This window comes from Chaetodon auriga, chromosome 10, assembly GCF_051107435.1.
Source record: "Chaetodon auriga isolate fChaAug3 chromosome 10, fChaAug3.hap1, whole genome shotgun sequence".
Lineage (NCBI taxonomy): Eukaryota > Metazoa > Chordata > Actinopteri > Chaetodontiformes > Chaetodontidae > Chaetodon > Chaetodon auriga.
The window spans coordinates 555,001-582,573 of record NC_135083.1 but is presented as its reverse complement, the minus strand read 5'-3'; the positions used below and the strand labels follow the sequence as shown (position 1 = coordinate 582,573).

At 48.9% G+C, this 27,573-nt stretch overlaps 3 protein-coding genes across 6 annotated transcripts in view; 1 reads left to right on the top strand and 2 right to left on the bottom strand.

The window, feature by feature from the left end:
* Nucleotides 1-2,612: 2,612 nt before the first annotated feature.
* On the bottom strand, nucleotides 2,613-19,094 carry elk1 (ETS transcription factor ELK1). Its single transcript, XM_076740549.1, has 11 exons — nucleotides 18,088-19,094; nucleotides 14,582-14,790; nucleotides 13,490-13,675; nucleotides 13,191-13,364; nucleotides 12,824-12,967; nucleotides 11,786-12,217; nucleotides 11,446-11,590; nucleotides 11,136-11,284; nucleotides 10,914-10,997; nucleotides 10,322-10,423; nucleotides 2,613-7,575 (listed from the first exon to the last, which is right to left on the bottom strand). Exons 1-11 carry the CDS (start codon nucleotides 18,110-18,112, stop codon nucleotides 7,477-7,479), a joined length of 1,749 nt encoding a protein of 582 aa, XP_076596664.1. The 5' UTR covers nucleotides 18,113-19,094; the 3' UTR covers nucleotides 2,613-7,476.
* A 2,176-nt stretch (nucleotides 19,095-21,270) lies between these two features.
* On the bottom strand, nucleotides 21,271-26,097 carry uxt (ubiquitously-expressed, prefoldin-like chaperone). Of its 2 annotated transcripts, none has more exons than XM_076741516.1 (6): nucleotides 25,771-26,097; nucleotides 23,970-24,051; nucleotides 23,717-23,784; nucleotides 23,239-23,346; nucleotides 22,766-22,829; nucleotides 21,271-22,515 (listed from the first exon to the last, which is right to left on the bottom strand). In XM_076741516.1, exons 1-6 carry the CDS (start codon nucleotides 25,785-25,787, stop codon nucleotides 22,453-22,455), a joined length of 402 nt encoding a protein of 133 aa, XP_076597631.1. In that variant the 5' UTR covers nucleotides 25,788-26,097; the 3' UTR covers nucleotides 21,271-22,452. The 2 variants fall into 2 exon arrangements, with proteins under 2 accessions (XP_076597631.1, XP_076597630.1); XM_076741515.1 differs by lacking the exon at nucleotides 25,771-26,097 and adding an exon at nucleotides 24,498-24,780.
* Nucleotides 25,910-27,573, top strand: part of cdk20 (cyclin dependent kinase 20) — an 8,269-nt gene continuing 6,605 nt past the window's right edge. For all 3 annotated transcript variants that reach the window (XM_076741509.1, XM_076741507.1, XM_076741508.1), the window contains exons 1-4: nucleotides 25,910-26,049; nucleotides 26,595-26,708; nucleotides 26,789-26,977; nucleotides 27,288-27,409. In XM_076741509.1, coding sequence (XP_076597624.1) covers nucleotides 25,975-26,049; nucleotides 26,595-26,708; nucleotides 26,789-26,977; nucleotides 27,288-27,409 — 500 coding nt within the window. In that variant the 5' untranslated portion in view covers nucleotides 25,910-25,974. The remainder of the gene's footprint in view (nucleotides 26,050-26,594; nucleotides 26,709-26,788; nucleotides 26,978-27,287; nucleotides 27,410-27,573) is intronic.

The following is a 27,573-nucleotide window of genomic DNA, read 5'->3' as shown; positions in this document are numbered from 1 at the left end:
ATCAGTGATGTCACACACATCCAGTAAATCTGCGGTCAGCGTTCGTGGATGAGTGATGAAGACGAGGATGACCACACTGAGGTGATGAGGGGTGAGGAAGATGAAGATGTCAGTAGGTCTTTACTGTAAAGTCAGTGTGGATGAAGACTTCCTGCCTGCACTCTTCGTCGTGGTCATCCTCTCTGAGGCTGGAGCTCATCTGGTTGGAGGTCCAGGTCCAGGTCCAGGTCCAGGTCCAGGTCCAGGTCCAGGTCTAGTCTCGTCGTCCATCGACTGACAATGATGGTGGATTTCTTTGACTGTGGTCAGACTGACGTCAACGCACTTCAGACTGAAACTAAAGCATGAAGAAGACCTTTGAGGTGTGGACGCCGTGTCCTCCGGGCGGCTCGCTGTCCAACATGACATCCAGTCACCTGAATGGATTTCTGCTTGCTGAGCCCTGAATCCCTCAGGAGAACTGGACCTGTACAGGAAGTGAACCGGCAGATTGTTCTGGATCGTTGATCTGAATCTGTGAACTTTGACCTGCTCAGAGACGTCCGGACACCTTCCGGTTCGGCCGTCTGTGAACCTGAACGAGCAAACGGGGATTTCATCGAGCGGCGCTTTGAGTCCTTTGTGTCGTGTTTCAGTGGCTTCGGTCACTCTGGAGGTCTATGGGAAAAGTCTAGTTTTGGTCTCAATGTCGAAGTGGCTTCAGAACGCGACGCACTTCCTGGAAGTTTGTGGTGAGACCATAAACCCAGAGTTTCAGCTGCATGGTTCTGCTCGTGCTCAGTGGAGTCTGTCCTCAGACGTCCCGTCAGGACGTTAGAAAGACTTTTCCAGTTTGACCTTCATGCTTTAATATCAGGGAGTCACATGACTGGAACCACGGAGACCAGCAGCTGATCCCAGAACAGATCTAATCATCAGAGTCCGTCTGTCCGTCCGTCAGCTCTGATCACGTTTGACCGACCGCAGGTGAAGCTGACCGCCAGCAGCAAGCGTCCACATTCCCACTTGCTGTCTGGACAGGAAGTCAAAATAACAGAAACACGGCAGGTGAAAGTGTGAGAGGAGAAACAGCTGAGTCAGCAGGTCGCTTCCATCCCCAGTGAGAGGCGGCCATCTTGGAGTCTGATCCGGTGAGTTTTCACTTTGTCTCTTCAACCCAAAATCTCCCACAATGCAACGCTGCCTTTCCTGCCAACCTGTTTCATCTGTGAATGTGTGTCAGCTTCTGAGCCTCAGTGTGTGTGTGCGTGTGTGGCTTTAGTCCCTGATGATAACTCTCACACACACACACACACACACACACACACACACACACACACACATCTTCTGTTTTTAGTGTACAAACATTCAGTTTGTTTGTTAGGGTCATGTGACAGGTGACAGGCGACAGGTGTGATGTCACAGCAGCTCTCAGTTTTAACGATGACTGACTGAAGAAAAACTTTATGAAACTGATCTGTTTGTGTGTGTGTGTGTGTGTGTGTGTGTGTGTGTGTGTGTGTGCCTCCAGTCTGAACTACTGCAGAGTGAAAACAATCCAGCTGCCTCTGAAATCCAGCTTAGTTTGGATTAACACTGAAGTAAACCTTAATTCCCATCAGGAGTGAGTGTGAGTATGTGTGTGTGTGTGTGTGTGTGTGAGTGTGTGTGTGTGATGGGGTGAGGGAGGGTGATAGAAGGCAGGACAGTGACATCACAATCAACCAACTTTGCATTGTGGGATCATTTGAGCTCAGGTGTGTGGACATCTCTCTCTGCTATCCCACGGTCCCTAAACTACACACCAGCTGTGCACGAGAGGTGTTCACCTTTCATTCCTCATCATCTCATCACGAGCTGAAGCTCCGACAGCCGAATCGACAGTAGCTGCTGGAGGCGGGGCTTATGTTCAGGTCTGAACGTCACAGAGGCTCGTTAACGCCGAGACACCTGAGAGCAGCTCTGATGTTTGATGAACAATCAGCTGACGCTCAGCTCGTCGTCTACCTGTCGGCAAAGACGTGAGCAGGAAAACAAACATGGAGGACAGCGAACGCCACACAGAACGAGGTCCCCCTGAACAGAAGGACGCCAACGGGCCGAGCCAGAACCAGGACAGAGCAGGCCAATCAGAGCAGACTGGGCTTCTCTTAAAGAGACAGCAGCCAATCAGAGCGCTTCAGAGGGTGAAGAGAGGCGCCGCAGTGACGTGGAAGAGGAAAACAGTCGACTAAAAGGAAAGAAAAACCTTTCAAAATAAAACATCAGAAGGATGGAGGTTTGTGTCAGCCTTCATCACCATCACCATCATCACCATCATGTCCTGAGGGTGGTCCTCTGGTGTTCACACACTGACCCTTGACCTCCTGGGTCAGTCAGCTGACGTCATCTCTTTTCCCAGAATGCTTTTCTGGTCACGTGAACAAGAACAGATAAAACTTTTGGTTTTCACAGAAAACTTCCTGTAACGAGACAAAAGACAAGAGACAAAAGACAAGAGACGAGAGACAAGAGGCGAAAGATGAGAGACAAGAGACGAGGCACGAAAGACAAGAGACAAGACAGACGAAAGACAAGAGACAAGAGACAAGAGACGAAAGACAAGAGACAAGAGACAAGAAATGAGACGAGAGTACAGAACAAAATAGTTTTATTACCATCCTCCCAGAGTGTGAGTGTGTGTGCGTGTGTGTGTGTGCGTGCGTGTGTGTGTGTGTGTGCGTGTGTGCGTGTGTGTGTGTGTGCGTGTGTGTGTGTGTGTGTTCTTTCAGCTTGTAGAAAACAGGAATCATCTGTGGAACTTTTACACCAACAGAAACCAAAGTCCATAAAAAATAGCTTTTCTTTACGTCCAGTAAACGACACGAGGAACACGTAGAACTCTGTCTCAGAAAAATAAAAGCAGGCCCGCCCCTTTACATCAATAAACTCCTCGGCCAATCACGGCCGGGGAGGGGCGGGGCCACGCGGGCTCTGACAGCGACGGCGTCACACACAGTTTGAGCGTTCAGGTTATATCAGAGTTCATATGTACAGAAAAGATTTCACACACACCTGTGATAGAAAACATGTTTACAATTTCAAAATAAGAGTCCTCACCTGCACCCAGAGCTTCCTGTCTGATACCATCTGCTGCAAAGCATCATGGGACACAAAGACTTGTGTCTGAGTCATTTTACATGTAAACACACCACATGGCCAAAAGTATGTGGACAGCCTGTCATCTGTTTCCAGCTGCACAGAAGAAATCTGCACTGATTGATTGATTGATTGATTGGCTGACTGATTGAGCTGATCTGATTAAAGGACACCTTCCTCTGCACTGCTTTCTGCTTCTGTCCACATACTTTTGGCCACGTGAGCTGACTGAGTCATGTGCCGACACTGCTGCCATCGTCCAATCAGAGAGCTTCAGCCTTTGTTGCCGTGTAACTGACCTTCGATGGTGGATCAATGACCTCGGCTCTGATCAGACAGGAAGCTCCCGTAGGTCTGAAGGTGGAAACAAGCTTCAGAGATCAGAGGACCAATCAGCAGGTGAGAACAGGAGCAGTGAGACACGTGACCAGAGCGAGAGCCGTGAGAGCCCTGCAGGACAAACCTTCTGCAGAGAGCGACATCATCAGAGAGACGTGACGCCGGCACAGTCTGTGGTCAGATCACTGGGCGCCGGACGACAAGCGGCGCGCTGAACGTCGTCACCGCGGCGTCACAACCTTTCAGCCAATGACCAGCAGTCGGCGCCACGTCTGCGTCTCGTCACCGCGGTTCGTCGTTCTGTGTCCAAACATCTGAGCCGTGCTCGTCAGAGTAACTCACAAAAAGTTTCTCACATGTTGGAGTTCTTAAAAACTGATTCTGATTGACAACATGAATCCATCGATCTGATCAGTCTGATCGGTCCTAATCAATACTGTGATCGGTCTCAACCACGTCGGCCGACTCCTCCATAAAAAGCATCCACAGAGGAAACATTCACATGTTTAAAGGTCAGTTTGTGACATTACAGTTATTATTACCCATGATTCAACCTGGCATGTCATTTTTTACAGTGTGCTTCCAGCAAACATGGCGGCCACTTTAAAAATGGTCTGGACATTACCCAGAATGCAAGACGATATAAAAACATTCTTCATGTTCTGCTGGTGAGCTCGATGTTTTGGCGGCCGTGCTGCGAAGACGAACGCGGCGGCCATTTTAAAAAACCACGGAGACGCAGCGTTTCCTCCTTTAAGGCTCGGCGCTCTTCACACGATAAAAACACGTCGTCTCCGGTACAAAAATAGAGTCATGCTGCAAAGGAGCGAACAGTCGAACACGATGGCTTGGTGCTGCGTTTAGGGCACCGCCGAGGCTGGGAAATCACAGCGCCAGGGACTGAGGCTGAACTGAAGGCGGCGAGCACGAGCGAGTGGAAGGGTTTTACACATTGGACAAGAAGGATCAAAGAAGGCGAGGCGCTGGACCCGGGTCCATGACACACCAGCGGTCCAGGCTGGACCCGGGTCCATGACACACCAGTGGACGTGCTTCTTCCGGCGGCTCTAATCTCTGCTGCTTTGCGTGGTCGACTGAATATTTTGGGATTTCCAGACCAAACGACTGATGGACGAATGGAGGAAATCATCTGCAGATTAATCAACAATGAACAGACGCTCGTTATTTCCAGCTGATTCACACCAACAGTCTTAAAGTCGACTGAAGCGGAAACGTAAACATCATTGATCACATGACGCCGCGAAAAGACAAACAGCTGTGAAGTAACGTCACGCCGTCAGTTTGACTCAATTCAAGACGAAGAATTAGAAACTTCAGTTCAGCTTCACTCACGTCCTGGTGTGTGTGTGTGTGTGTGTGTGTGTGTGTGTGTGTGTGTGTGTGTGTGCGTGTGCGTGTGCGTGTGTGCGGCCTCGTCATCACGCAGAAGCATAGGAACACGTCAGCAGCGTCATCACGAGGAGCTTCAGCTCCGCAGCAACAAGAACGGCAACGACAGCAACAGTCGGGGGGTCAGGTTACCGTGGCAACCACCACAGCATCATAAACAACAACGACAACAACAACAACAACAATAATAATAACAACAACAGTCTTCTCAGAACCGCAGCGTGTCAGTGCATCCACTGACGGTTCAGCCTCACTTTGGATTTTGGGGGAAAAAACAGAAATGTTAAACTTCCTGTTTGTAAAAACTCGGGCTCTGATTGGTTGTTTCTGCACATTCTGATGTCGCCACAAGCTCAGACTCATCAAATCACGTTTTCAGAGCTCACCTGTGCTCCAGTCCTTCAATAAACAAAAACCATCGTTCACACGCAAACCTGTGGCAACATCACAGAGTTCTGACTGCAGGAGGCTAACGCGGCGACCGGCGAGCACCCGTCTGGAACGAACAGCGGCTTAAAGCAACACAATGCAGCTGTTTCGCTTCAACAGCCAATTAAAATCCTTCTGAGGGAAACTGACTGAACGTCAGCGACGCCTCCACCACAGCCGTCAGCCGCCTGTCGTCAGCCGCCTGTCGTCTGTCGTCAGCTGCCTGTCATCAGCCGTCAGCCGCCTGTCGTCAGTCGCCTGTCGTCAGTCGTCAGCCGCCTGTCGTCAGTCGTCAGTCATCAGTCGTCAGCCGCCTGTCGTCAGTCGTCAGTCATCAGCCGTCAGCCGCCTGTCGTCAGTCGTCAGCCGTCAGCCGTCAGCCGCCTGTCGTCAGTCGTCAGCCGTCAGCTGCCTGTCGTCAGTCGTCAGCCGCCTGTCGTCTGAGCAGCCGGCTCTGTGCCCGCACACTTCCTGTGAAATACGAGCAGCTGCTCAATGTGATGAATTCACCATTTATCAGAGGACGGAGGAGACGAGGACGAGGCTGGACGGATGACAGACGGAGTGTCTCTGCAGCCTCAGATTTGACTGAAACTGATTGAATTTTGTGGAGAAAATAATTTGGTGATGGACAGACGCTTCACTTGTTGCTAAAGTAACTGCTAATGGCTGCTAACTGCCGTTAGCTCTGTTAGCTGTGCGGCTAGCTGAGTCGAAAATGTGAGCTCGGAGCACCGGGGGAGTGTTAGCGTTTACACCGATGGAACAGGAGCTCTGGACCACCGGGGGGGAGGAGGAAGAGGAGGGAAGGGGCAGTGGGCAGTCAGCTAATAGGACCACTAGCTACATGGCTAACTGAGCTAACCAGCTAATGGCAGCTACAGTTAACGGTCACTTTAGTAAAAAGTGAAGCTTTCTGTTCATCAGGAGAGTCGAGCAGCTGGAGGACATCAGAGGGACAAGCATAGAATAAGATCCAGATCAGAGTCCTGGACCTGGTCCTGGTCCAGAGGAGTAAAAGTGAACTGCAGACGCACCAACAAACAGCAGCTGTTGCATCGTGTTGCTTTAAATTGATGCGCAGTGACTAATCAATAAGACGACGACGTCATCGAGCCTTTAAAGACGAAGGAATGTGAGCGTCCTCAACGAAACCTGGACAGATCTGAGCCGCTTCAGTCCACATGGACAACTTCTTCTACAAAATATACAATCTGTCACTCAGAGACTCTCTGACAGAAAGAACGTGGCTGTAAAAACTCCACCATCACCATCATCATCATCATCATCATCATCATTCCTCCTCTGTGACTGGTCAGTTCAAAATGATGCAGAGGAGTTCTGTCCAATGACAGGCCATGCATAACTGGAGAAAGGCTGCGGCCAATAAGAGCGAAGCAAAAACCATTAAACAGACAAGAGTTTAGAAAATGTTCAACTGGGAGTGATTAAAACCAGCCCGCCCAGTACAGTCGGCAGCCATGATGACCACGACGGCGGCCGAGGATCAAAGGATGTAAAACAGGAAACAGGAATAAATAACTACCAAAGAAAGACGATAAACGTCACAAAGCCCCGAAAAAACGGCGAAACGTTGGTGATCAACCTGAACCCTCATGAACACGAAGAGCTTCAGCTCAAAGTTCCTCTTCGGTGACTTCCTGTTTGACGAGCCGACAGGAAACAGAATCAGTCCTGAGGTCAAATCAAAGCTTCTCGTATCAGAAACAACTGAGTCTGAACTGAAGCGTCGTTCCCTCAGACCTTCAGCTCATCGTCGTCCTACAGATGAAGCCCTCAGTAGAAGAAGAAAAACCTCGCCGTCCTCCATCTTTACGTGTGACTTCTGCTATGCGGTCGGCTTTCAAAGATGCGTTCAAAGTCAAGAGAAGCGGCTGTTTTCCAGCGCTCGTCAGGGAGGGTTAAAGGTGGATGAGGCCCAGACATCCACCTGCATCACCGGAGGCTCCGACCTTCAACCAGCCGGAGCTTCTGTCCGGTGAGAGGTCCCCATAAACCACCTCTCCCAGAATTACCAGTCAGGCGACGGCGCCCAAAAACTACGTGGTGCCTGGTTCCTGAGAGTTTCAGAGTCAGTCCAGATCCAGTTCTCCTCTGACCCTCCGGGAGGCGAGGCCAGTTCTGTGCCCAGCGGGGAGCTGCCTGAGGCGGGCAGGGAGCTCAGGGTTTCTGGGGGCCGGGGGAGAGAACCACGGGGGTGGACAGACCGTCCACGCTCAGAGCCGGGATGTGGATCTGATTACTGCCGTTGGTGGGAAACTGAGGAGGGACAGAGAGGGAAGAGGTCAGCATGGAGCTTCACCACAAACACCATCACGCCGTCAAATTCCAATAATCAATACATAATCAAAACAACACTTTGAACAGAGTCATTCTGCATAATGAGTGAAACCAGTTAATAGTCTGTACCAGCTGCAGGTCTGACTGAACACACTGATATTCATCCTGCTCGTCCAACCTGTTTACTACACGTCTGGACCTCCTCCTCCTCCTCCTCCTAAATAATAAGCTCTAATCCTATACGTCTATATCACACACACGCACACACTAGGGCTGGGCGATAAAACGATAACGATATGTCTCGCAATAGACACGTAATCAATATCAATAAAAAATGTGTTCGATAGAACATTCAATAATTTTTTTCTTCGTCGGAAGAAACCAGAAGTTGCAAAGCGAGGTTGGTTGCATGGACAAAGGCACTCGCTCTCTGGCAACCGAGCAACATAGGAAGTGATCACCGATCAGTGGGAGTGACACGCTAAGAGCCAATCATGTAACAGTATCAAGTTTGGTTGCGCCATCGCGTTGTCTCGTGTTTGATTCTTCGCGAGGAGCGAGATGAGAAATAGAAAGTGAGCGCTGCAGCGAGCGAAGAAATTGTCGATAAAACAGGGAACGTCAGCTCGTCAGTGTGGCAGTTTTTTGGATTTTGTAAGTCGGACCGTAGTCAGACCAATGTGGTCTGTAAAGTACGTAAGACCGTCGTCCCCACAAGACCGGTTAATACCACAGACTGTTTAACCACCTTCGCCGCGCTCACCCTTCAGACCGCAGCGTATTCGCCAACGTCCAACAACATCCGTACCGCAGCACCACACAAGCAGCAGCCCGCCATGCAGAGGTGCTCTGCTTCAGCGCCTTATGACCAATCATCTAAAAGGCACAAAGACATAACGGAGGCAGTGGTGTCATAACGATAAAGACGTGCTCCGCTGAGCTCTGTGGAGAAGACAGCTTGTAAACATCTCTTACACGTGCTTTTTTTTGTTTGTTTTTTTATTTATTTATTTTTTTTTAGCACACTTGCAATAAAAATATACTTGAATAGTTCACGTATGTTATGAGTTATTGAAGTTCTTCATATGTCTGGGCTGGTTTTATAGCTCGATCAGTGTTACTGTCTGTCATGTTTGTTTGTTGTATGTCACAGATGTCAGGTCTACCTCAGTTTCTGCTTTGTTCACAAAACGCTGCACATATTTGAAAACATTTTATTCAGCAGAAGGTGAATCAGCTCGTGAACTTCCTGTCACTAAACCTGCAGAAAAAGAGTTCTCAGGTTTCTCTCTGTTTACATTTTTACACTTTTATGGACATTTATTATGTGAGTGTTTTCCATGGTCGTGTTGACATTTCCTTTCCTTTCTGTCTTGATATCTGAGGGGATTATAATCAGAGTAAGGTTAAATTTAAAATAAAAATGTTTAAATTTAATGTATTTTTCTCCTGGTCCTTATTTTAAATTGGTCATAAAAAATATCAATAACTATCGGTATCGACCGATATAAAACACTTTTATCGTGATACAGTTTTCAGCCATATTGCTCAGCCCACGCAAGCGCGCACACACACACACACACACACACACACGCACGCACACACACACACACACAGGATTCGGTGAGTCCTCTTCATCTTCATCATATATCTGTATAATCTGCTCTGAGTGTTTCATCTGCTGCTGCGTTTTCATTCACAGTGTGACCTCGTTCACTCGTTCACTCGTTCACTCGTTCACTGTCTGTCCGTTTGAGCATCAGTCCTGAAGACCCTGAAGCCCCCCAACACATCTACAGCAGACCTCTGCAGGCTGCTCCTCACACCTCCTGCACCTCTCTGCTGGACCAGAGGGAGGCGACAACGTGCCACAACAGCACATCATCATCATCATCATCATCATCATCGTCATCAGAGGAAGAAAATGAGACTCAACACTGAAACACAAGAACACCAAACTCATTGGTTCATCAGAAAACGATGGATGTCCAGTGAATTCACTCATTCACTCAGACATGAACACATGAAACCAGAGCGACGTGAGAGGACCGACAACCAGCAGAGGGCGCCGAGAGTCTGCTGCTTCCTGCCAACTGAAGCCGCAATGATCCTCTGTGAGCTGCTAACAGATGGAGGAAAGATGAGCCAGAAACCTGCAGACCCTGTGTGCGTGTGCGTGTGCGTGTGCGTGTGCGTGCGTGACCTGGATCAGGTACAGCTACATGCAGTGCAGAGTACATGTGTGTGAAGCTGTGAAGGTGAAGCCGTTGGTGTGTTTGAAATGGAGCTCTACAGTCGAAGCAGCTGATCATTAAACAACAAACGAAAGGTGCCTGTGAGCGATTGGTCCAGGTGAGTTCTGTGGCCCCTCCCTGACAGCACAAAGCAGGTAGAGCGGGAGTGTTTCCTACACTGGCTGTCTCTCTGTCCTGCAGACCCGTCCTTCAAACATATACAGTCTGTATGAAGGTGTAGCTACTATTTAAAAAAGTAAGTGTAAGACTTCACACACACACACACACACACACACACACACATATATATAAAGCTTTGACATTTTACTTTGGCGGGCCACCGACAAACACTTCCTGTTACAGTCTTTGAGGACTTGAGAACCAGGCTTTTATTTCTTATGTTGCGTTTGTGATACAAACTCAACTCTTCCTCCATGTTCACGCTACACCTGACTATGACCAGAGCTATGAAGAGCGGATCCGTCTATTACCTGGAAGGAGAGTTTGGCCGGGGAACGAGGAGCGATGGGGCTCAGCGTGCTCCAGAAGTGGATGGTGGAGGGAAGAGGACTGGGAGTCAACAGGACCGGAGTCTGGACAGACAGAGAGACAGTCAGAGAGACAGTCAGAGAGAGAGTCAGAAAGAGAGACAGACAGACAGACAGAGAGAGAGTCAGAAAGACAGACAGACAGACAGACAGACAGAGAGACAGTCAGAGAGACAGACAGACAGACAGTCAGAGAGACACAGAGAGAGAGTCAGAAGGAGAGACAGACAGACAGACAGACAGAGAGAGACAGTCAGAGAGAGAGAGTCAGAAAGACAGACAGACAGACAGTCAGAGAGACACAGAGAGAGAGTCAGAAAGAGAGACAGACAGACATACAGACAGACAGAGTCAGAGAGAGAGAGAGACAGACAGACAGACAGACATACAGACAGAGTCAGAGAGAGAGAGAGAGAGACAGACAGACAGACAGAGTCAGAGAGAGAGAGAGACAGACAGACAGACAGACAGACAGACAGACAGAGAGACAGACAGAGAGACAGACAGACAGAGAGACAGAGAGACGGGTGTCTACCAGAGCGTGGGAGGTGATGACTGTCGGGGTGAGCGTGTTGGTCGCTGATCCAGGAGCCAATAAACTGTTAACAGCTGCGTTCACCTGCAGGAGGAACATAGGATGTGATGTCACAGGATGTGAGGTCACAGTGACGCCTGTCACAGCTTTGACGGACGTTCACTTTTAATAACTGTTACTAATTAACTGGTAAACGATCATTAAGGTGTTGAGGCTGCAGACCTTATCCAGGGAGAGGCCGGGGGGGAGGGAGGGGGAGGAGGGCAGCTCCAGGCCCCGCGGCTTCTTCGGTTTGGGAGGAACAGAGTCCGACGTCGAGGTCACCGGAGGAGTCCCAGCTGAGGAGGACATCACTGGAGGGACGGAGGGATCTGACGGAGACAGCAGGAGGTGTCTAATCTTATCTTATCTTAATCTATCTTGTCTTATCTTAACATCACCTGTGACGCTGCAGCAGCACAAACAAACATTCAAAGGTGTCTCTGTCAGCTCATGCGACGTCTCGTCAGCACGTTCAGTCGCTTCCTGTTACCTGTCGACGTGTCCTTGGCCTCCTCCTCCGTCCCCGCCTCCCCCGCCGGCTGCTGACCTCCGACCCCGGGCTCCATGCAGGGCGGGCTCTCCACGATGGCGAGCGGGGACTCTGGTTCCCCCGAGCCACAGATCAGCTGAGGAACCTGGAAGGAGAGACGTCACGAGTCATCGGTCTGAAGCACGACTCGGCAGAAATCTGTCGGTTTGTTTTCTGAAGTCAACACGTTTGTGTGGACGCTCATTACAGCTGTCCAATCAGCATCTACAGAGCGAGTCCACACACTCGCGTCGTCATCTTTATGGTTCACGCCATGATCACTTCTTTCACCTTCTCTCACCTCCTCCACCTGTTTCTCCTCCAGAGACACCATCTCCAGCAGCTCCTCCTCTGACGGCAGGTTCTCTTCCTTGATGACGATGGGGGGAGGCGGAGGGCGGGTGGGGGTAGGAGCGACGGCGGGAAGAGTGGCCACCATGGCCGCCTGCTGCTGCTGCTGCTGCTGGGGGGGAGGAGGGTTGATGATGACGAAGACGGGTGGGGGGTGAGGAGCAGTGTGAGGGGGGAAGGCGGCCGGGTTGGCGACTCCCCCACAGTCATCCTGCTGCGACCCCTGGGAGCCCATCGACACCTGGGGGGGCGGGACGGGACTCACCGACCCCCCGACTGGACCCAGGGGGATGATGGGGGTGAGGGAGGATGACTCCCCGACGCTGGTGAGATAAATGTGAGGAGGGTCGCTGAGAGGAGGAGCAGGAGGAGCAGGAGGATTCTGGGAAAGAGAGAGAGAGACAAGACCTTCAACACAGAGGACAGAGTTCAGAGTCTGGGGGGGGCAAGGACGGGGGGGCGAGGATCAGTTTGGATCTGAGACCCTTGGACACTCAGCTCTGCTGCCGTCCAATGAAAACACCTTCAGAGAACACCTGAGACCCTCATGTCTGCAGAGACATCAGAGCTGCTGTCCACAGGATGAAGGACATGAACACAGACTGAAAGTCTCAACAGTTCTTTGTCGCATGACAGGAAGTTCAGACCAGCTCTGAATTAAAAGCCTGGATCCTGGATCCTGGATCACATACAGGACTTCAGGGGTTTGAATCCTGTCACGGTGGATAAGCAGTGAGCGCCGTCGCCTCAGTCACAGGAAGACTGAGAGCACCTGAAGACGGCCTGAAGCACGAGACCACCGCCGGCCGACTTCATACAACAAACCAGATTCAAACTTCAGGTGAGTCCGTTCGTCACCTGACGGTCACACTGAACGTCAGCTGAGCGATCAGAATGACTGATGAGACACACTGGAACGTCCCCTGAGACCGTTAGACCACATCACTTTGACAAACACGAACAAGCTCTCGCGGAGCCTGATACTGACCTGTGATTGGCTGGCAGTGTTGGCTGGTATCTGGGGGCTGAGCGCCGGAGTCGGACACGGAGACGGCTGAGTGACGATCACCTGCAGGGCAGAGTCAACAGCGCCACCTACTGACGGAGAGGATTTAGACTCTAATACACAGACCTGAGGAGGAGGAGGAGGAAGAGGAGGAAGAGGAGGAGGGGGAGGAGGAGGGGGAGGAGAAAAGATGGGCAAAGACATGAGCACAGAGGAGCATCCAGGATCCAGCATCACACACACACACACACACACAAACAAACAAACAAACAGACAGACAGACAGACACACGGAGACACACACACACACACACACACACACACACACACACACACACACACACACACACCTCTCTGGGCATGCGGTCCACCTTGGGGGCCGGGTCTTGCTGCAGCAGCAGCTCTGTTTTGATTGGCCGTGGGTTGGGCGAGGCCTGCAGTGATTGGATGGTGAAGGTGGAGTAGAGGCCTGATTTCATGTAGTCGTTACGGGAGCTCTTCTGGGAGCTGCTGGGCGACGAGCGCTGAGCATCAACACAGAAAACGATCGATCGATCGATCGATCAATGAACCAGTCAGCGGACTCATATCACATTAACGTCACTGTGTGTCCACGGCCTGCATTAAGACAAAGACAGTCAAAGCGTACCTGGGGTAAGCCCTTTGATGGACAGCTTGAGGTCACGCCCCCCAGGCCTTTTGATTGGCCGTTCTGGTCGGCGTTTTCCCGCCTCTGGCCCTCCTCTCCGTTGCGGACCCCCTCAGGCAGCGAGGGGTCGGGCTGACTCACAAACTTGTAGACAAACTTCTGACCGCTCACCTTCTTTATGATGTTCTGAAGGAGAAGCAGGAGATCAGGTCAAGGAGCCAAACACAGCGAGAGAACGTGAGAACATGAGAACGCGAGAACATGAGAACAAGAGAACGTGAGAACATGAAAACATGAGAACATGAGAACATGAAAACATGAGAACATGAGAACATGAGAATGAGAGAACATGAGAACAAGGGAATGTGAGAACTTGAGAACAAGAGAAAATGTGAACATGAAAACGTGAGAACATGAGAATGAGAGATCATGAGAACATGAGAACACGAGAACATGAAAACATGAGAACATGAGAACAAGCGTACGAGAGAACATGAGAATGAGAGAACATGAGAATGTGAGAACATGAGAATGAGAGATCATGAGAGCATGAGAACGTGAGAAAGAGAGAAAATGAGAACATGAGAATGTGAGGACGTGAGAACTTGAGAACAAGAGAACATGAGAACGAGAGAATGTGAGAACTTGAGAACAAGAGAAAATGTGAACATGAAAACGTGAGAACATGAGAATGAGAGATCATGAGAACGTGAGAACACGAGAACATGAGAAAGAGAGAAAATGAGAACGTGAGAACATGAGAGCGTGAGAACATGAGAATGTGAGTACGTGAGAACATGAGAACGAGAGAACATGAAAACGAGAGAATGTGAGAATGTGAGAAGTTGAGAACGAGAGAACGAGAGAACATGAGAACGAGAAAATGAGAACATGAGAACGTGAGAACGTTCATGTAGACAGAAGTGAAGGAACACAGTCAGCTGAGGAAACGAGAAGCTCCACAGTGATGTGATGATCTTCACACTCAAAGTCAGAACAATCAAAGCTTCAGATTTTCAGGCCATGGCGACACGTTGCATCGGGTGTTCTACATGTACGACTGTAGTATCGCAGTAGTACTACCAGCAGTACCTTGTCGTAGTAGTACCGCAGCGCTCGGCTCAGCTTGTCGTAGTTCATGTTGTGTTTGTTCTTGCGGAGCCCCCACAGTCGTGCCACCTCCTCTGCGTCCAGCAGCTTGAACTCTCCGTCCTCACTCGTCCACGAGATCAGGTGACGCTGCCGCTGGTCCTCCAGCAGGTGGAGCAGGAACTGCCACAGTGTGATGGAAGGGTCCATGGCTGAGGGGGGGGACACAGACAGACAGACAGACAGACAGACAGACGGATGGACGGACGGACAGAGGAGGTTTGGCATCATTTGAAATGTTTAGGAAAGGGTAATGTGAGAAATAGAAACACATTTTTTCACACTCTGAACACCGTCACATGAACACCGTCACATGAACACCGTCACAAGAACACCGTCACACTCTGAACACCGTCACAAGAACACCGTCACACTCTGAACACCGTCACATGAACACCGTCACATGAACACCGTCACACTCTGAACACCGTCACAAGAACACCGTCACACTCTGAACACCGTCACACTCTGAACACCGTCACATGAACACCGTCACACTCTGAACACCGTCACATGAACACCGTCACACTCTGAACACCGTCACACTCTGAACACACACTGTGTAGTTATTCACATATTTCATAAAATATTTCGCACACACACACACACACACACAGACACACACACACACGCCTGTGGTGGAGAGGATCACACTGAAGACGACGCTCTTCATCAGAAGCTGAACCTTTGAGCGTCTCTCTCAGAAGGTTGACATTAAACAGAGAAGTGTGTCAGCCATGATGCAAACGAGCCTCATCGTCATTGGCCCACCAGTTACACAACCAACCTATCAAACATGCTGGAAACCATCGCCATGGTGAGGGACCTGTCATCAATGGTAACCACGGCAGAAGGCCGGGGGGTGGGGGGGAGGGGTAGGGGGCTGTCTGTCTGTCTGTCTGCCTGTCCATCATCTGTCTGCCTGTCTGTCTGCCTGTCCATCATCTGTCTGTCTTCTGTCTGTCCATCATCTGTCTGTCTGTCTTCTGTCTGTCCATCATCTGTCTGTCTTCTGTCTGTCTGTCTGTCTGCCTGTCCATCATCTGTCTGCCTGTCTGTCTGCCTGTCCATCATCTGTCTGTCTTCTGTCTGTCTGTCTGTCTGTTGCCATCAATCCTGAACTGACTCACTGCTTATGATCAGCTGATCAGTGATTGATTTACCACAGGAAGGTTCACACAGCAGCACATGGAAGCAGGTGTGTGTGTGTGTGTGTGTGTGTGAACGGTGAGTGGATGAAGCAGCTGATCTCAGTCCTCCGGGCCTCTCTACAACAAAGCCAGAGTCTGCTGATGATTTATTTCCACAGAGACGTGGACTGAGCTCCACGCCGCCTTCATCCCAGTCTGACTCACTGGGAGCTGACCAGAACGACCACAGCTACAGACGGCAGGACCCACACCAGCACACGGTGATTGATACGGATCTGACAAATTCTGATCAATTCCAAATAAACTGTCCAAACTGGAGCTGATCGACTCGACAGCTCGATGTAACACTGAAGGTACAAATGCTCTTGTATTGATCTGCTGACTCTATGCGACTCAGGACAAACAAACCACCACAGAACAAGAGTGTGGTTTGCTCTCTGCCTCTGTCCACTGACATCAGTCTGTCCCTCAGAGCTCAAAGATACTCCCAGTACTCCCAGTACTACAGTGTCTCCCCGTGTCTGTCCTGTGTCTGACTCTCATGGCTGACATGTGATCAGAAACGTGTCGCATCTCACCGACACTCGCATCACCGTGCGTCAGCGCTGCCATGACAACCTGTGAATATTACATCACCAGCTTCACCCCGTCTCCGTGGTATCAGCCAGCATCACGTCTGTGACGAGCGAGGACGTTTGTCTGCGGTGTCAAACGTCCTCGTCTGACGTCTCCTCCGGACAGAGACCTTTTTGTTTTAGAAAACTCAATCGTGCTCGTGTGAACGAGGGCGGAGCTTCACCTGCGAGGTGAATCGACGCTGCATCGCCGATCGACGCTAATTGATCATCCTCGCTCAGTCCACATATTCACCACCAGCTCCCACAATTCACAGGGAACGGCTGCCATATTGGCAGAGGGACGACGGGGGTCCGTCCACCTCTCATCATCTTAACCCGCTGAGCTCAAAGCAGTTTGTTTTGTTCCTGATTCAGGATTCAGGGCTCCATTAAAGTGTCTTTTCAGGCCAAAATGCTTCGTCTTACACTAAATTCACTCATTTCTAAGTTCATTCTTCTTCTTCTTCAGCGTGTTAACGTGATGCCGTCATGTGACTCTGTTAGTAATACTGGAAATAAACGAGAACAACAAACACCAAAGCTAAAAGTTCTGAAGTAAATCTGACAGCTTCTGAACTCTGTGTTTGATCAGGATCACAGCGAACGAACAGAGCTGCGGCGTCGCCGTTAATCTGATGAGTCACCTGACAGACGAGGGAACGAATGAGTGAACGCTGCGTGTTCACACCACAGAGACGATCAATACAAACCAACCTGTTCACACCACAGAGACGATCAATACAAACCAACCTGACATAGACGTGATGATGACTGACAGGTGTCAGGATCAGCATCTCACTGACTTTAATGAAAACGTTACTGCGTTTCTGTACTCTGTTGTGTTTCTTTGAGGTGTTTCTGTACTGTGTTTCTGCATTCTGTACTGTGTTTTTGTACTGTGTTTCTGTACTCTGTTGTGTTTCTGTACTGTGTTTCTGCATTCTGTACTGTGTTTCTGTACTCTGTTGTGTTTCTGTACTGTGTTTCTTTCCCTTCAGTGGTCATGAAATAAGATCTAGTGAAACCGTGCTTAGTACCCGGCTGTAGTAATGTGGAGGTCTATGGGGACTGCCTTGTTTTTCGAGGTCTCTGCTCAGATTGACGCTCGGTGGTCGACTGGTTTGCACTCGTACTTCTTCTGCTCTGTTTATTAGAGCAACGCAGAGGAAACTGCTTTGTGTTTTTACGACGTTTCAAAGTTTCAGGTTCCTTGGACTCGTCGTTGGATCGTGAGCAGCGTGACTGAACACGTCGTCTGATGAAAAGGTCATCTGAGGTGAGGGCTCTCGACCTCGCTGTCCTCCCCCTCTCGTCTTCAGGCCTGATTCAGGCGTCTCAGTGAGGACGGAGACGTTTACAACCTGAAAACACACCTGAAGGCAGTCTCTAGTTCACCAGGTGTAGTGTAGACATGTTCTCAGGCTGCAGGTTTCTACACGCTGCTGACAACAAACAGGTCCAACCCAGCACCTACTATCATGACAATAACACACACACGCGCGCGCGCGCACACTGAGCTGCAGGCCTCAGCAGCGTCCACACACCTGTTGCAACGCCGCTGCAGCTCCTCTCCAAACTGCATAGAAACACACGCAGGGCTGCGGCGCGCACAAGCACGCGCGCTCACGCAGAGCCGTATCCTCCATCACAGCCTGTAAACAGCATCAGCAGCGCGTCTTACCGTTGATCAGCGGGTTGGAGTCCATCTTCAGCTCAGGGTTCTGTGTCTGTTGTCCGTCTGTCTGCAGGCTCAGTCCTCCTCCATGCTGCTGTGTTGTGGTGTCTGTCTGTCTGTCGGTCTGTCTGTCGGTCTGTCGGGTTGTCGGAGTAGTTTACAGCTGTCAGAGTCGGACTGAGGAGGCGACATTCAGCAGCGTCTCCCGCGACCTGCTGGCGTTATGTAACCGCTCCGCGCTGCCGCCGCGCTGCCGTCCCTCCATGCTAACAAACACTGACCGAGAAGCTCCGTCCAAAAACACGCCGACAAAAACCGAAAAAGTCCAAACGTGTCAGAAAACAGGCGCATATACAGCCCCTATCCGCACCTCATTTAGTGCCAGTAACAGGCTGGTGTTGACTTCTGGTGCTTTTTATGAGCAGAAAGCGCGAGTTACCTTTGTTTCTGTCAATGTCCGTGAAGTGAGTTGAGGTGTTTTCATTTCCGCTACATCGCTGCTGTCTGGAGGATGTGTTGACAAACGCTGATGGGAGCTAGCTGCCGATGCTAACGCTGGCAGGCTAACACGTTTTTTGGCGGTAAAATTATGTTATTTTTATCTCCTCAGTGGGTTCTGGAGCGGCCGGTTAAACGACGGGCTGTTGCTCGTGTTTTAGACCTCACAAAGTTTCTCCAACTTCAGGGTCTTCTGGGGGCTGAAGCTGCTAGCCTAGCATGCTAATCAGCTAGCCTAGCCTAGCCTAGCCCAGACCGCTGCTGTGACAGCCCCCCCACCTTCCTCTCCTGCTGGTGCGTCAGCCCCAAAACAGCGCTGCTGACTGCGGACCGGATCCTCGGAGTTGACCGGAGACCGTCTAGCGCCCTCAGACACGGAGGAAAAGTGGTTTGTAAGATCCGCCGGAGTGTTTCTGCGGACCGAAGCCCCCGTCCGCAAACACTACATTCATCACTTGGGTGTTTTTCGCTGTTTCTTCCTGATGGACGAACGCCTCTTCACCACTTTGACCACAGTCAGCTCCCCGACAATTCAAACAATCACACTTCCGGGGATGGATTTCAAGATAAAAGCGCGTTTCACTCCGACCGCTGTAACTACCAGAAACTTAGGCCATGATGGATATCATGGCTATCGTTTGGATATTACAGATACTGTTTTTTAAGTCAAGTCCATTTTATTTCTATAAGCTTTAAAATCTGTGTCGTGCACAACATGTAGAAGATTCTAGAATCAGAATTACATATGTGGCATCAGACCATCATGTAGAGAGATACAGTGTCTAGGAAATATAATTTCATTCATTCATTCATCTTCTATACCCGCGGGGGGCTGGAGCCTATCCCAGCTGCAATGGGCGAGAGGCGGGGTACACCCTGAACCGGTCGCCAGCCGATTGCAGGGCAACATAGACATACATACAACCATTCACACTCACACTCACACCTGAGGACAATTTAGAGTCACCAATTAACCTAATGAGCATGTTTTTGGTCTGTGGGAGGAAGCCGGAGTGCCCGGAGAGAACCCACGCATGCACGGGAAGAACATGCAAACTTCACACAGAAAGGCCCTGAAATATAATTTAACACTTCAAAATAAAATTGCTAAGAACATTTGTTTTTAATACTAAAATACTGTATGTAGTTCAGTTGGTGCGGGTCTGCTTCGGGGAACTGGGGTTCAGGACCTCATTTCTAACATCCTGATTCGGGACGTGACTCTTTAAGGTGTCTGACAGACAGTCTAAAAAGAAACTGATTGTTTCTGTCTGCAGTAAAAACACACTCAAATACATAAATGCGCAGACACACACAGTGTGTTGGTCTGAAGGTCGGCTGCAAACTGAACCTCTAAAACCTTCCTCATCCATAAACGTTGAATCTCAACAGATTTCGAATCTGCTTGAGCTGGAACTTCAGATCATTTTGTCAAGATTATTATTAGTCAAAACATTTTATCTGAGATTGTCGACGTGTGTGTATTAAAATACTTAGTAATGCATATTGTGTACAGTATGACCTCTGATAGCTTGTACTGACTGACTTGAACGTTTATGTTCATATTGGTCACTGACAGTTACAGCGTGGAGCTGTAGACCTGCACTGAAGGTGCAGTGTCTCCATCATCAGATAAAGAAGGTTTCTACACTGATTTTGTTGTTTCTAACATGCGTATAAAAAAATGTCTGTTAAAATGAGAGATAGGCTTTTATTTTGGAGGAAAACCGTCGCACTTTGCCGGAATTTCGGTATTTTTCGCATCGTTGTCGTGAAACTTGACGCGGCGCGATGTAGCAGCGGGATGGTGACGTCAGACGCTCGGCTGCTGTTGGATCATCATCGAACCAACAGCTGCTGCCGAGGAGCCGCTGAGCAACGCGTCCGACCAAGAGCTCTTTCAAAATAAAGCTTGTCTGGTGACTTCCTGTCAGCTAGAGCCTAAGTGAGGTCTCACTCAAGACTTCAGTTTCTCTAAAATCCAAGTTCTTCTAATTTAATGTAAAACAAATCTAATTTCTTCATTCAATGACTCTTCTTCTTCTTCTTCTTCTTCTTCTTCTTCTTCTTCTTCTTCTTCTTCTTCTTCAATTTTAGAGCAAACTGAAGTTTGGACAGTCAGAAGCTCAGTCTGCTCATGAAGACCACAATGTGAGGTCTAAAGCTCAGACAAAGATGGCCGACTTTACAACTACGATGAGTTTATTCATCACTTTGTAGTTTTGAGCTTCAGTTTTAGAGGCCGCCACTGCCGAGGAACCGCTGAGCAAAGTGCCACAGCAATGAGACGCCAGTGCTCATCTGATGGTGGCAGGACCAATCAGCTGCAAGCGTCCAGCTGGCGACAGGTTTCCTTCAGGAAAATTCATCTGAGACCCAAACTGAGGATGAGTGTGTGAGTGTGTGTGTGTGTGTGTGTGTGTGTGTGTGTGTGCGTGCGCGCGCGTGTGTGGGAGCCTATTTCAAGAGTCATTTCTCGGCCTCTTTACTCCACCGCCTCTATTTAGCATCAGTTTCCATGGCAGCAGGCTCGGTGAGAGCAGCCGAGGCTCCAGTTTTTATTCCGACTGTTATGAAATGCATCACATCTGCTGATCGCTGCAGTTCACATGCTGGAATACACAGTGTACTACAAACATGGAGTACAAATGAGGAGTCTGGACCAAACCAGGAAGCTCTGGGCCGTCCACATATTTTTAACCAGATGGTGTGTTTATTTTTCAAGTTAGACAAAACATCCACACTGCAGAAAGATTTACAACATTAACGGGAAACAGCTGTCACTTGCTGTGGCGTTACTTTGAAGGGTCACAGGTACTTCCTGTCAGTACAGTTACAGTCTGACATTTCTCTCTTTAATAAACAGAGAACATGAAGTCAGACAGACTTCTTCTTTGTGCTCAGTTAAGCTAACAGTTTCCCTCCACTTCCAGTCTTTGTGCTAAGCTAGGCTAAACATGTTGCAGACACACGGATGAGAGTGATGTGGAACACGTGGAGAACAGAGAACAGAGGTCATTAAAGGACCGCTCAGTCTGCACAATTGTGGGTCATTTTCCCCTCAGCATGGACTGCAGACACAATGAGTTCCTGTCAGTCTGCAATCTGGCTCCTCCTCCTCTCGTCTCAACATCCATTTTAAAGGGGATCTCTGAGTTTTTACATTTGACTACACTTTATCAGCTCACTGTGACTTTTGACCTCTGGGTGAAAATGTTTTGGCACTCTGATTGATGCTAACATGCTAACAGCAACATAAAAAGGACTGTTGAGTTTACAGCCTGTTTTTGAGCTTCTATTTGTTCACATGGAGTCAAATTATCTCCATTAACAGTCTGCTGAATTAGCGGTTAGCTGCTCCCATTAGCTGCTCCTGTTAGCAGCTCCTGTTAGCAGCGTGCTCATGGATGTACAGACTGGATCACTTCAATGCTGAAGAAACTTACAAACATGAAGATTCTCAGGGAAGCTCTGCAGAGTCTTCTTCTGTGGTTTCTCAGAGGATTTCTGGAGGCTTGTTTTGGATCATCACAGATACACAGGAAGTGATGTCACATTGAATGACACCAATGTGTTTCATGTCTGTATGTTCACATCTGAGGAGGAGGAGGAGTTAACTCCACTTCACCTCCTGCTGCATCTTTGCCTCCCCTTAAACTCTCCGGCGCCCCCCTGAGGAGGCTTCAGTCAGCAGGTCCTGCAGTTCCACCAGGGTTCAAATGAGTCCTTAACAATGAGTTAAGTCACTGAGGAGCTCAGAGGAGGTTTCCGTCTCCTCCTCTGCTGAACGGAGCTGTGTTCTGTTCCTTCAGAGGCTGAGTATTTAAATGTCCCTCCTTAACTGTCCTCTGGTCGTCCAAAGTGTGGACTCGTCTAGAAAACTTGTCTTCCTGTGCTCTCTGGCACGTCGGTCAGTCCCTGCAGCTCCCGCAGACCCTGAGGAGAAGAAGAAGACAGCAGCCAATCAGATGTCTCCTCTGCCGACACCCTGTCTGAAAACGGGACGCAGATAATAACGACACAAATCCTCGGGCTGCTGGATAAGCTGCGTTTATTATTGAGACAAGATTATTATTTAATTGACAGAAGAAGAATTAATTGATCAATAATGATCAAAATTCCTGTCAGCTGCAGCTCTGACGCTTGTTCTAGCTTCACGAAGACAACGACAGAAGAAGACACTGACCTCCAGCACCATGCGGATGTTGGCTTTAATCTTAGCCGAGTCTTTGGTGAGCTGCTCTGTGAAGCTGAAACACACAATGTTAGCATAGTTAGCATCTCTCACTCATACAAATGGACACAGTTAGCATTGAGCTAATGTATAACTGAAACTCTGAGAATGATTCTCCAAAGTCAGGTTTTCATTTCAAACGGTCCATGGACGCCTGTGATAGAGCACTTTTCTGGTCTTCTGGGGTTCAGTTTCTTCCCACTGGAGTAGGCAGGGATTGAACCAGCGACCCTCTGACTGGTGGACCACCCACTCTACACCCACTCCACCCCCTGAGTCTACTGAAACAAACTTTATTTTGTCTTCTCGTGCAGATGCAGCAGAACCGTTTTTCTGCTGGAGGTGGACAGTTCCTGCAGATAGAAAACCCCAGAAGAAGAAGAATGGTTATTGGTTATTAGTGCTTCCTGTGATGATGAACTGACGCTGTGAGCTGACTCGTCTTCTTGTCGATGAATCGCAGAGCTTCGTCGTGGGTCATCTCCACAAAGAAACCGTAACCGACCGCCACAAAGATCCTGGACGAGTCCTCCCTGAAAGAGAAGAAGAAGAGAGGGCGGGGTCAAAGTGGATCCTGGGTCCTCCTTTTAGCATCTCCGGAAACACCTGGACAGGTGTGTTTTGGTTCTAATCCGACAGCTAATTAAAATCTGTGGTGTGTTTCCTTCAGGAGCAGCCGAGGCCTTTAACCCCAGCAGAGGGTCTCCCTGAGGGGCAGGCCTCTGTTAGAGACAGGCCTTTATTTCCAGTCCTCGCTGCTGCACGAGTGTGTCTGCTGCTGTACTGATAAGTGTGTAATCCTGCTGACATCATCTCCTCTGTCACAGTCACTAATACAGTGTGTAATTGATCAGTATGAATCATGTCGACCAGAGTTATTGATCGGTATGATCAGCAGCTTACACTTCAGCCTGGACGAAGAAGTTACAGCCGAGATCAACTTCAGTCTTCAGCCGCTGAGAACCCAACTCCTGCAGGAACACACACACACACACACACACACACACACACACACACACACATACCAGGAAATGAATATAAGTCTATGTAATGTCCCAAAACGTGATGGAAACCCGACTGTTGGGTGTGTCTGTCTGTCTGTTAGTGAGTGTGTGTGTGTGTGTGTGTGTGTGTGTGTGTGTGTGTGTGTGTGTACCTGCAGACTCTGGATGGTGTTCTTCAGCTGCAGGTACTGAGCGATCTTCTCATAGACCACGTCTCTGTTCTCTAACACCTTCCTGAGAAACACACACAACAAACTGACAGAGTGCTGGACAATGACAGCGACTTCACAGCAAACTCTAATCTTTGCCTGGAAGTGTCCTGGAGGCAGGAGCTGTCAGGAGCAGAGGAGGAGCAGGAGGAATCCACACATCCTCTGACTCAAGAAGCTAAGCTCTGATTGGCTCTCCAGGACACCTCCTGGCAACAAAGAAGAAGTCATTTATTAGACAGGACAGTTTTCTTCTACTCTGTCTTCCCTCTGACGTCCAAATGTCTTTAACATCTCTGACATCTGAAAAACAGTGTCTGGATTAACAGTTCCAATGGGGACTGTCTGCAGAGTCCACTGGACCACCGCACAGAGTCCAGCGGCGACACACAGACACGTCGCGCGACAGAAAAGCGGATGTGATGCAGTAAAAAGGTGCAGAAGCTCCTTCCGCCGTTTTGTGTCTCTTACTGTAAATCTGTCTTCAGAACTTCGTTGATGAAGTTTTCATACTGCAGCACCTTCTGAGCCACGTTGGCATTAGCGTCAACGGGCGAAGTCATCCTCACTGTCTTCTCCTTAAACTTCCGCTTGTGATGAAGATGAACTGCGGCGGTAACACGCTGAATGTCTGACGTTAACGTTAACGTTTCTACGTCATTACCGAGCTACAAACTGTCCGGTTAGCACACGACAGCCTCATGTAAACGCTAATCTGCCCCGGATGTGGATTCGCTGTAAACAAGTACTTCCTGATTTCAAAATAAAAGCAAGAAACGCTAATTCTACAGAAGTGGAGTCAATAGAAAAAACAGTTGTAAATATTGTTCTTTTGCTTTCGTTTTGTTTGTTGCACTTATGAACCGCTAGATATTCACCTGTTATTGATGCTTTAAAGATCTCTGCAAAGCACTGAACCACGGGACTTTAAGCTGTCCACACTGATGACGAGCTGTGATTATGATTTCATGAAAGTAAGTAAAGTAAAGTAAAATGATATTTTACTCTTTAAATGACCTTAAGTGACAAACTGTCTTTCAATAATTTCACCATTAAAGACAGTTTCTATTCTGTGTAAGCTGACGAGCCGACAGGTGAGTCTCTTCTACCTGCTCTGCTTCTGTAGAGGGACAATTGTCATGACGTCACTATAAACAAAGGTGGTGGAACGTTGGCGGCTCCGTAGCAAGCTCGTTTGACAGAAAACGTTTACTTAAAACTGCGCGTGAACAATTATATGAATATCGTATTTCATTAAAGACGTAAGTCTGCGTCTCTTCAGTCTGTGTGAGACACGTCGTCTGCAGCTGCTTACGGCAGACAGCTCTGAAAGTCCCGTTTTAGCTTAGCTAGCTTAGCTTGTAGGTTACCAAGGCTACATATATCTACATATATCTATCTACATATCCCAAGACAACGTTAGCCAACGATTAGCTAGCTATTAGCACAGTTCACGGGTCGCTTTCTTTTGTAAAAGCTAATGTTTCCGGACAAAAGCTTTTTTCGTTGTTTCCTACACGCCGAATCAAAGCACACTCTTTAAACTTGTAAAGGAGTTGACTTGTTTGTAAGTACCTGTATTATTATTGACCCGAATAACGCAACATCAAAAAACTGCTAAATTTCTTAATGGAGTTCGTTTTTTAATTCAGTCTCTGATAGCGGTTCCTGTTTGTCAACTGGAAGCGACAGCAAAGACACAGGGTTGTTTTTTTTCTTATCTCATAAACAAGCTAGTACTCACGACGGAGGCGTTTTCATGGTTACTGACGATATTCAGTTGCACTCCCCCGTCATGTCTCGTGATAGAACCCCCATCATGCAGAACTACGTTTGAGAAATATCTATTTTCACAACATCTGTCTCCATTTGAATTAACGCAGTTCCAGTGTGGTGGAGACAGACTCTTCCTTCACCGTGAGAGAACACAGTGCATCCGTGTGCAGACATGGAGCAGTACAGCATTCTGGGTCGGATCGGAGAAGGAGCTCACGGCATCGTGTTCAAGGCCAAACACATCGAGGTATCACGCACGAGCTGACCATGAGTTGTGTTCAGGGCTGGAAGGATTAGTCAACATGACACATGGCAGAAAATGATGACTGCTTCTACAATCAGCTGATCATTTCAGACAGTTTTCCAACAGAAAGGCAGAGCAGTTGGTCTGACCAAAGATAACATTTGAGTATGGTACGTTTGACTTTGGGGAGTTTTAATTAATCTAAAATGAAGAAACTCATCGGCAGCTTCACTTACAATGAGGATAGAAAGCAGTTGCAGCTTCTGTTTGCAAGTGAAAAATACAAACTTCATTTTGTCCGAGCACCAAACAACATCCAGAATGTCCTCCTGGCTCACCGTCAAACACTGTGGGCCTGAAGGTACGCACAGGTGGAAGACTGGTGTCAGAAAAATGGTTTAAAAACAGTCAAAAGCTTTTATTGTGAAGGTCAGAGGTCAATGCCAGGACTTCACTGAGTGCTTAGTTCAGGGATCTGTGCCTGTGTCCGTGGTTTGGTCTGTCATTGATCAGAGTAGTGATTATGATGTACTGAATGTTGCTGTCAGACGGGAGAGACGGTGGCTCTGAAGAAGGTGGCTCTGAGGAGGCTGGAGGACGGCATCCCCAACCAGGCTCTGAGGGAGATCAAGGCCCTGCAGGAGATCGAGGACAACCAGCATGTGAGTGTGAGAGGATGCCATGTTTAGGGTCAGATGTCAGAGGTCAGCTTCACACTCCTCCTCCTCCTCCTCCTCCTCAGGTAGTGAAGCTGAAGGACGTCTTTCCTCATGGTACTGGCTTCGTCCTGGTGTTTGACTTCATGCTCTCTGACCTCTCTGAGGTCATCAGGAACTCCCAGCGACCTCTGACCCCGGCTCAGGTCAAAGGTTACATGATGATGCTGCTGAAGGGCGTGGCCTTCCTGCATCACAACAACATCATGCACCGGGTGAGTGTCCGTCTGCGTCCCGCGCCCAGCGACCTTCACTCTCATTTCATCTTCATCATTGTCGACAAACTTTATGTCCCATTTCAAATGTGATGCAGTGCATTGTGGGATTATTTTAGGGATGAGCGGACATGTCACGTGTGAATGTCTGAGGCTGCATGTGGACCTTAAAACATTCACACAGTCAGCGTGGAGGACAGTAAAAATAGTGACACAGGGAATGATTTCAAACACTTTCTGTTCCTGTAGCCCTTCAGAATAAAAGCTCTGACGTGTGTGCGCATGTGTGTGTGTGCGCGTGTGTGTGTAGGACCTGAAGCCAGCAAACCTCCTCATCAGCTCTTCAGGTCATCTGAAGATCGCAGACTTCGGTCTGGCCAGATTGTTCAGTGAGGAGGAGGAGAGACTGTACAGCCACCAGGTGGCCACCAGGTGACACACACACACACACACACACACACACACACACACACACACACACACACACACTCTGTTATCATCTGTGTCTCTCACCACAGTCAGTTCAGGTTGCTTCATTATGTTCATACAAAGAAGAAACTGTTTTTGTGTGTGTGTGTGTGTGTGTGTGTGTGTGT

What these genes read in the sequence shown, in the direction of transcription:
- elk1 (XM_076740549.1), bottom strand. Translation starts at nt 18,112, where the DNA reads ATGGACTCCAACCCGCTGATCAACG. An exon ending in ACACTGCCAGCCAATCACAG is followed by an intron (nt 12,218 to 12,823) that starts GTCAGTATCAGG and finishes TCTCTTTCCCAG; the next exon opens with AATCCTCCTGCTCCTCCTGC. An exon ending in TCATCACCTCCCACGCTCTG is followed by an intron (nt 10,424 to 10,913) that starts GTAGACACCCGT and finishes CTGTCTGTCCAG; the next exon opens with ACTCCGGTCCTGTTGACTCC.
- uxt (XM_076741515.1), bottom strand. Translation starts at nt 24,589, where the DNA reads ATGACTTCGCCCGTTGACGCTAATGCCAACGTGGCTCAGAAGGTGCTG. An exon ending in GTTCTGAAGACAGATTTACA is followed by an intron (nt 24,052 to 24,497) that starts GTAAGAGACACA and finishes TGTGTTTCTCAG; the next exon opens with GAAGGTGTTAGAGAACAGAG. An exon ending in AAGACGAGTCAGCTCACAGC is followed by an intron (nt 22,830 to 23,238) that starts GTCAGTTCATCA and finishes TGTGTGTTTCAG; the next exon opens with CTTCACAGAGCAGCTCACCA.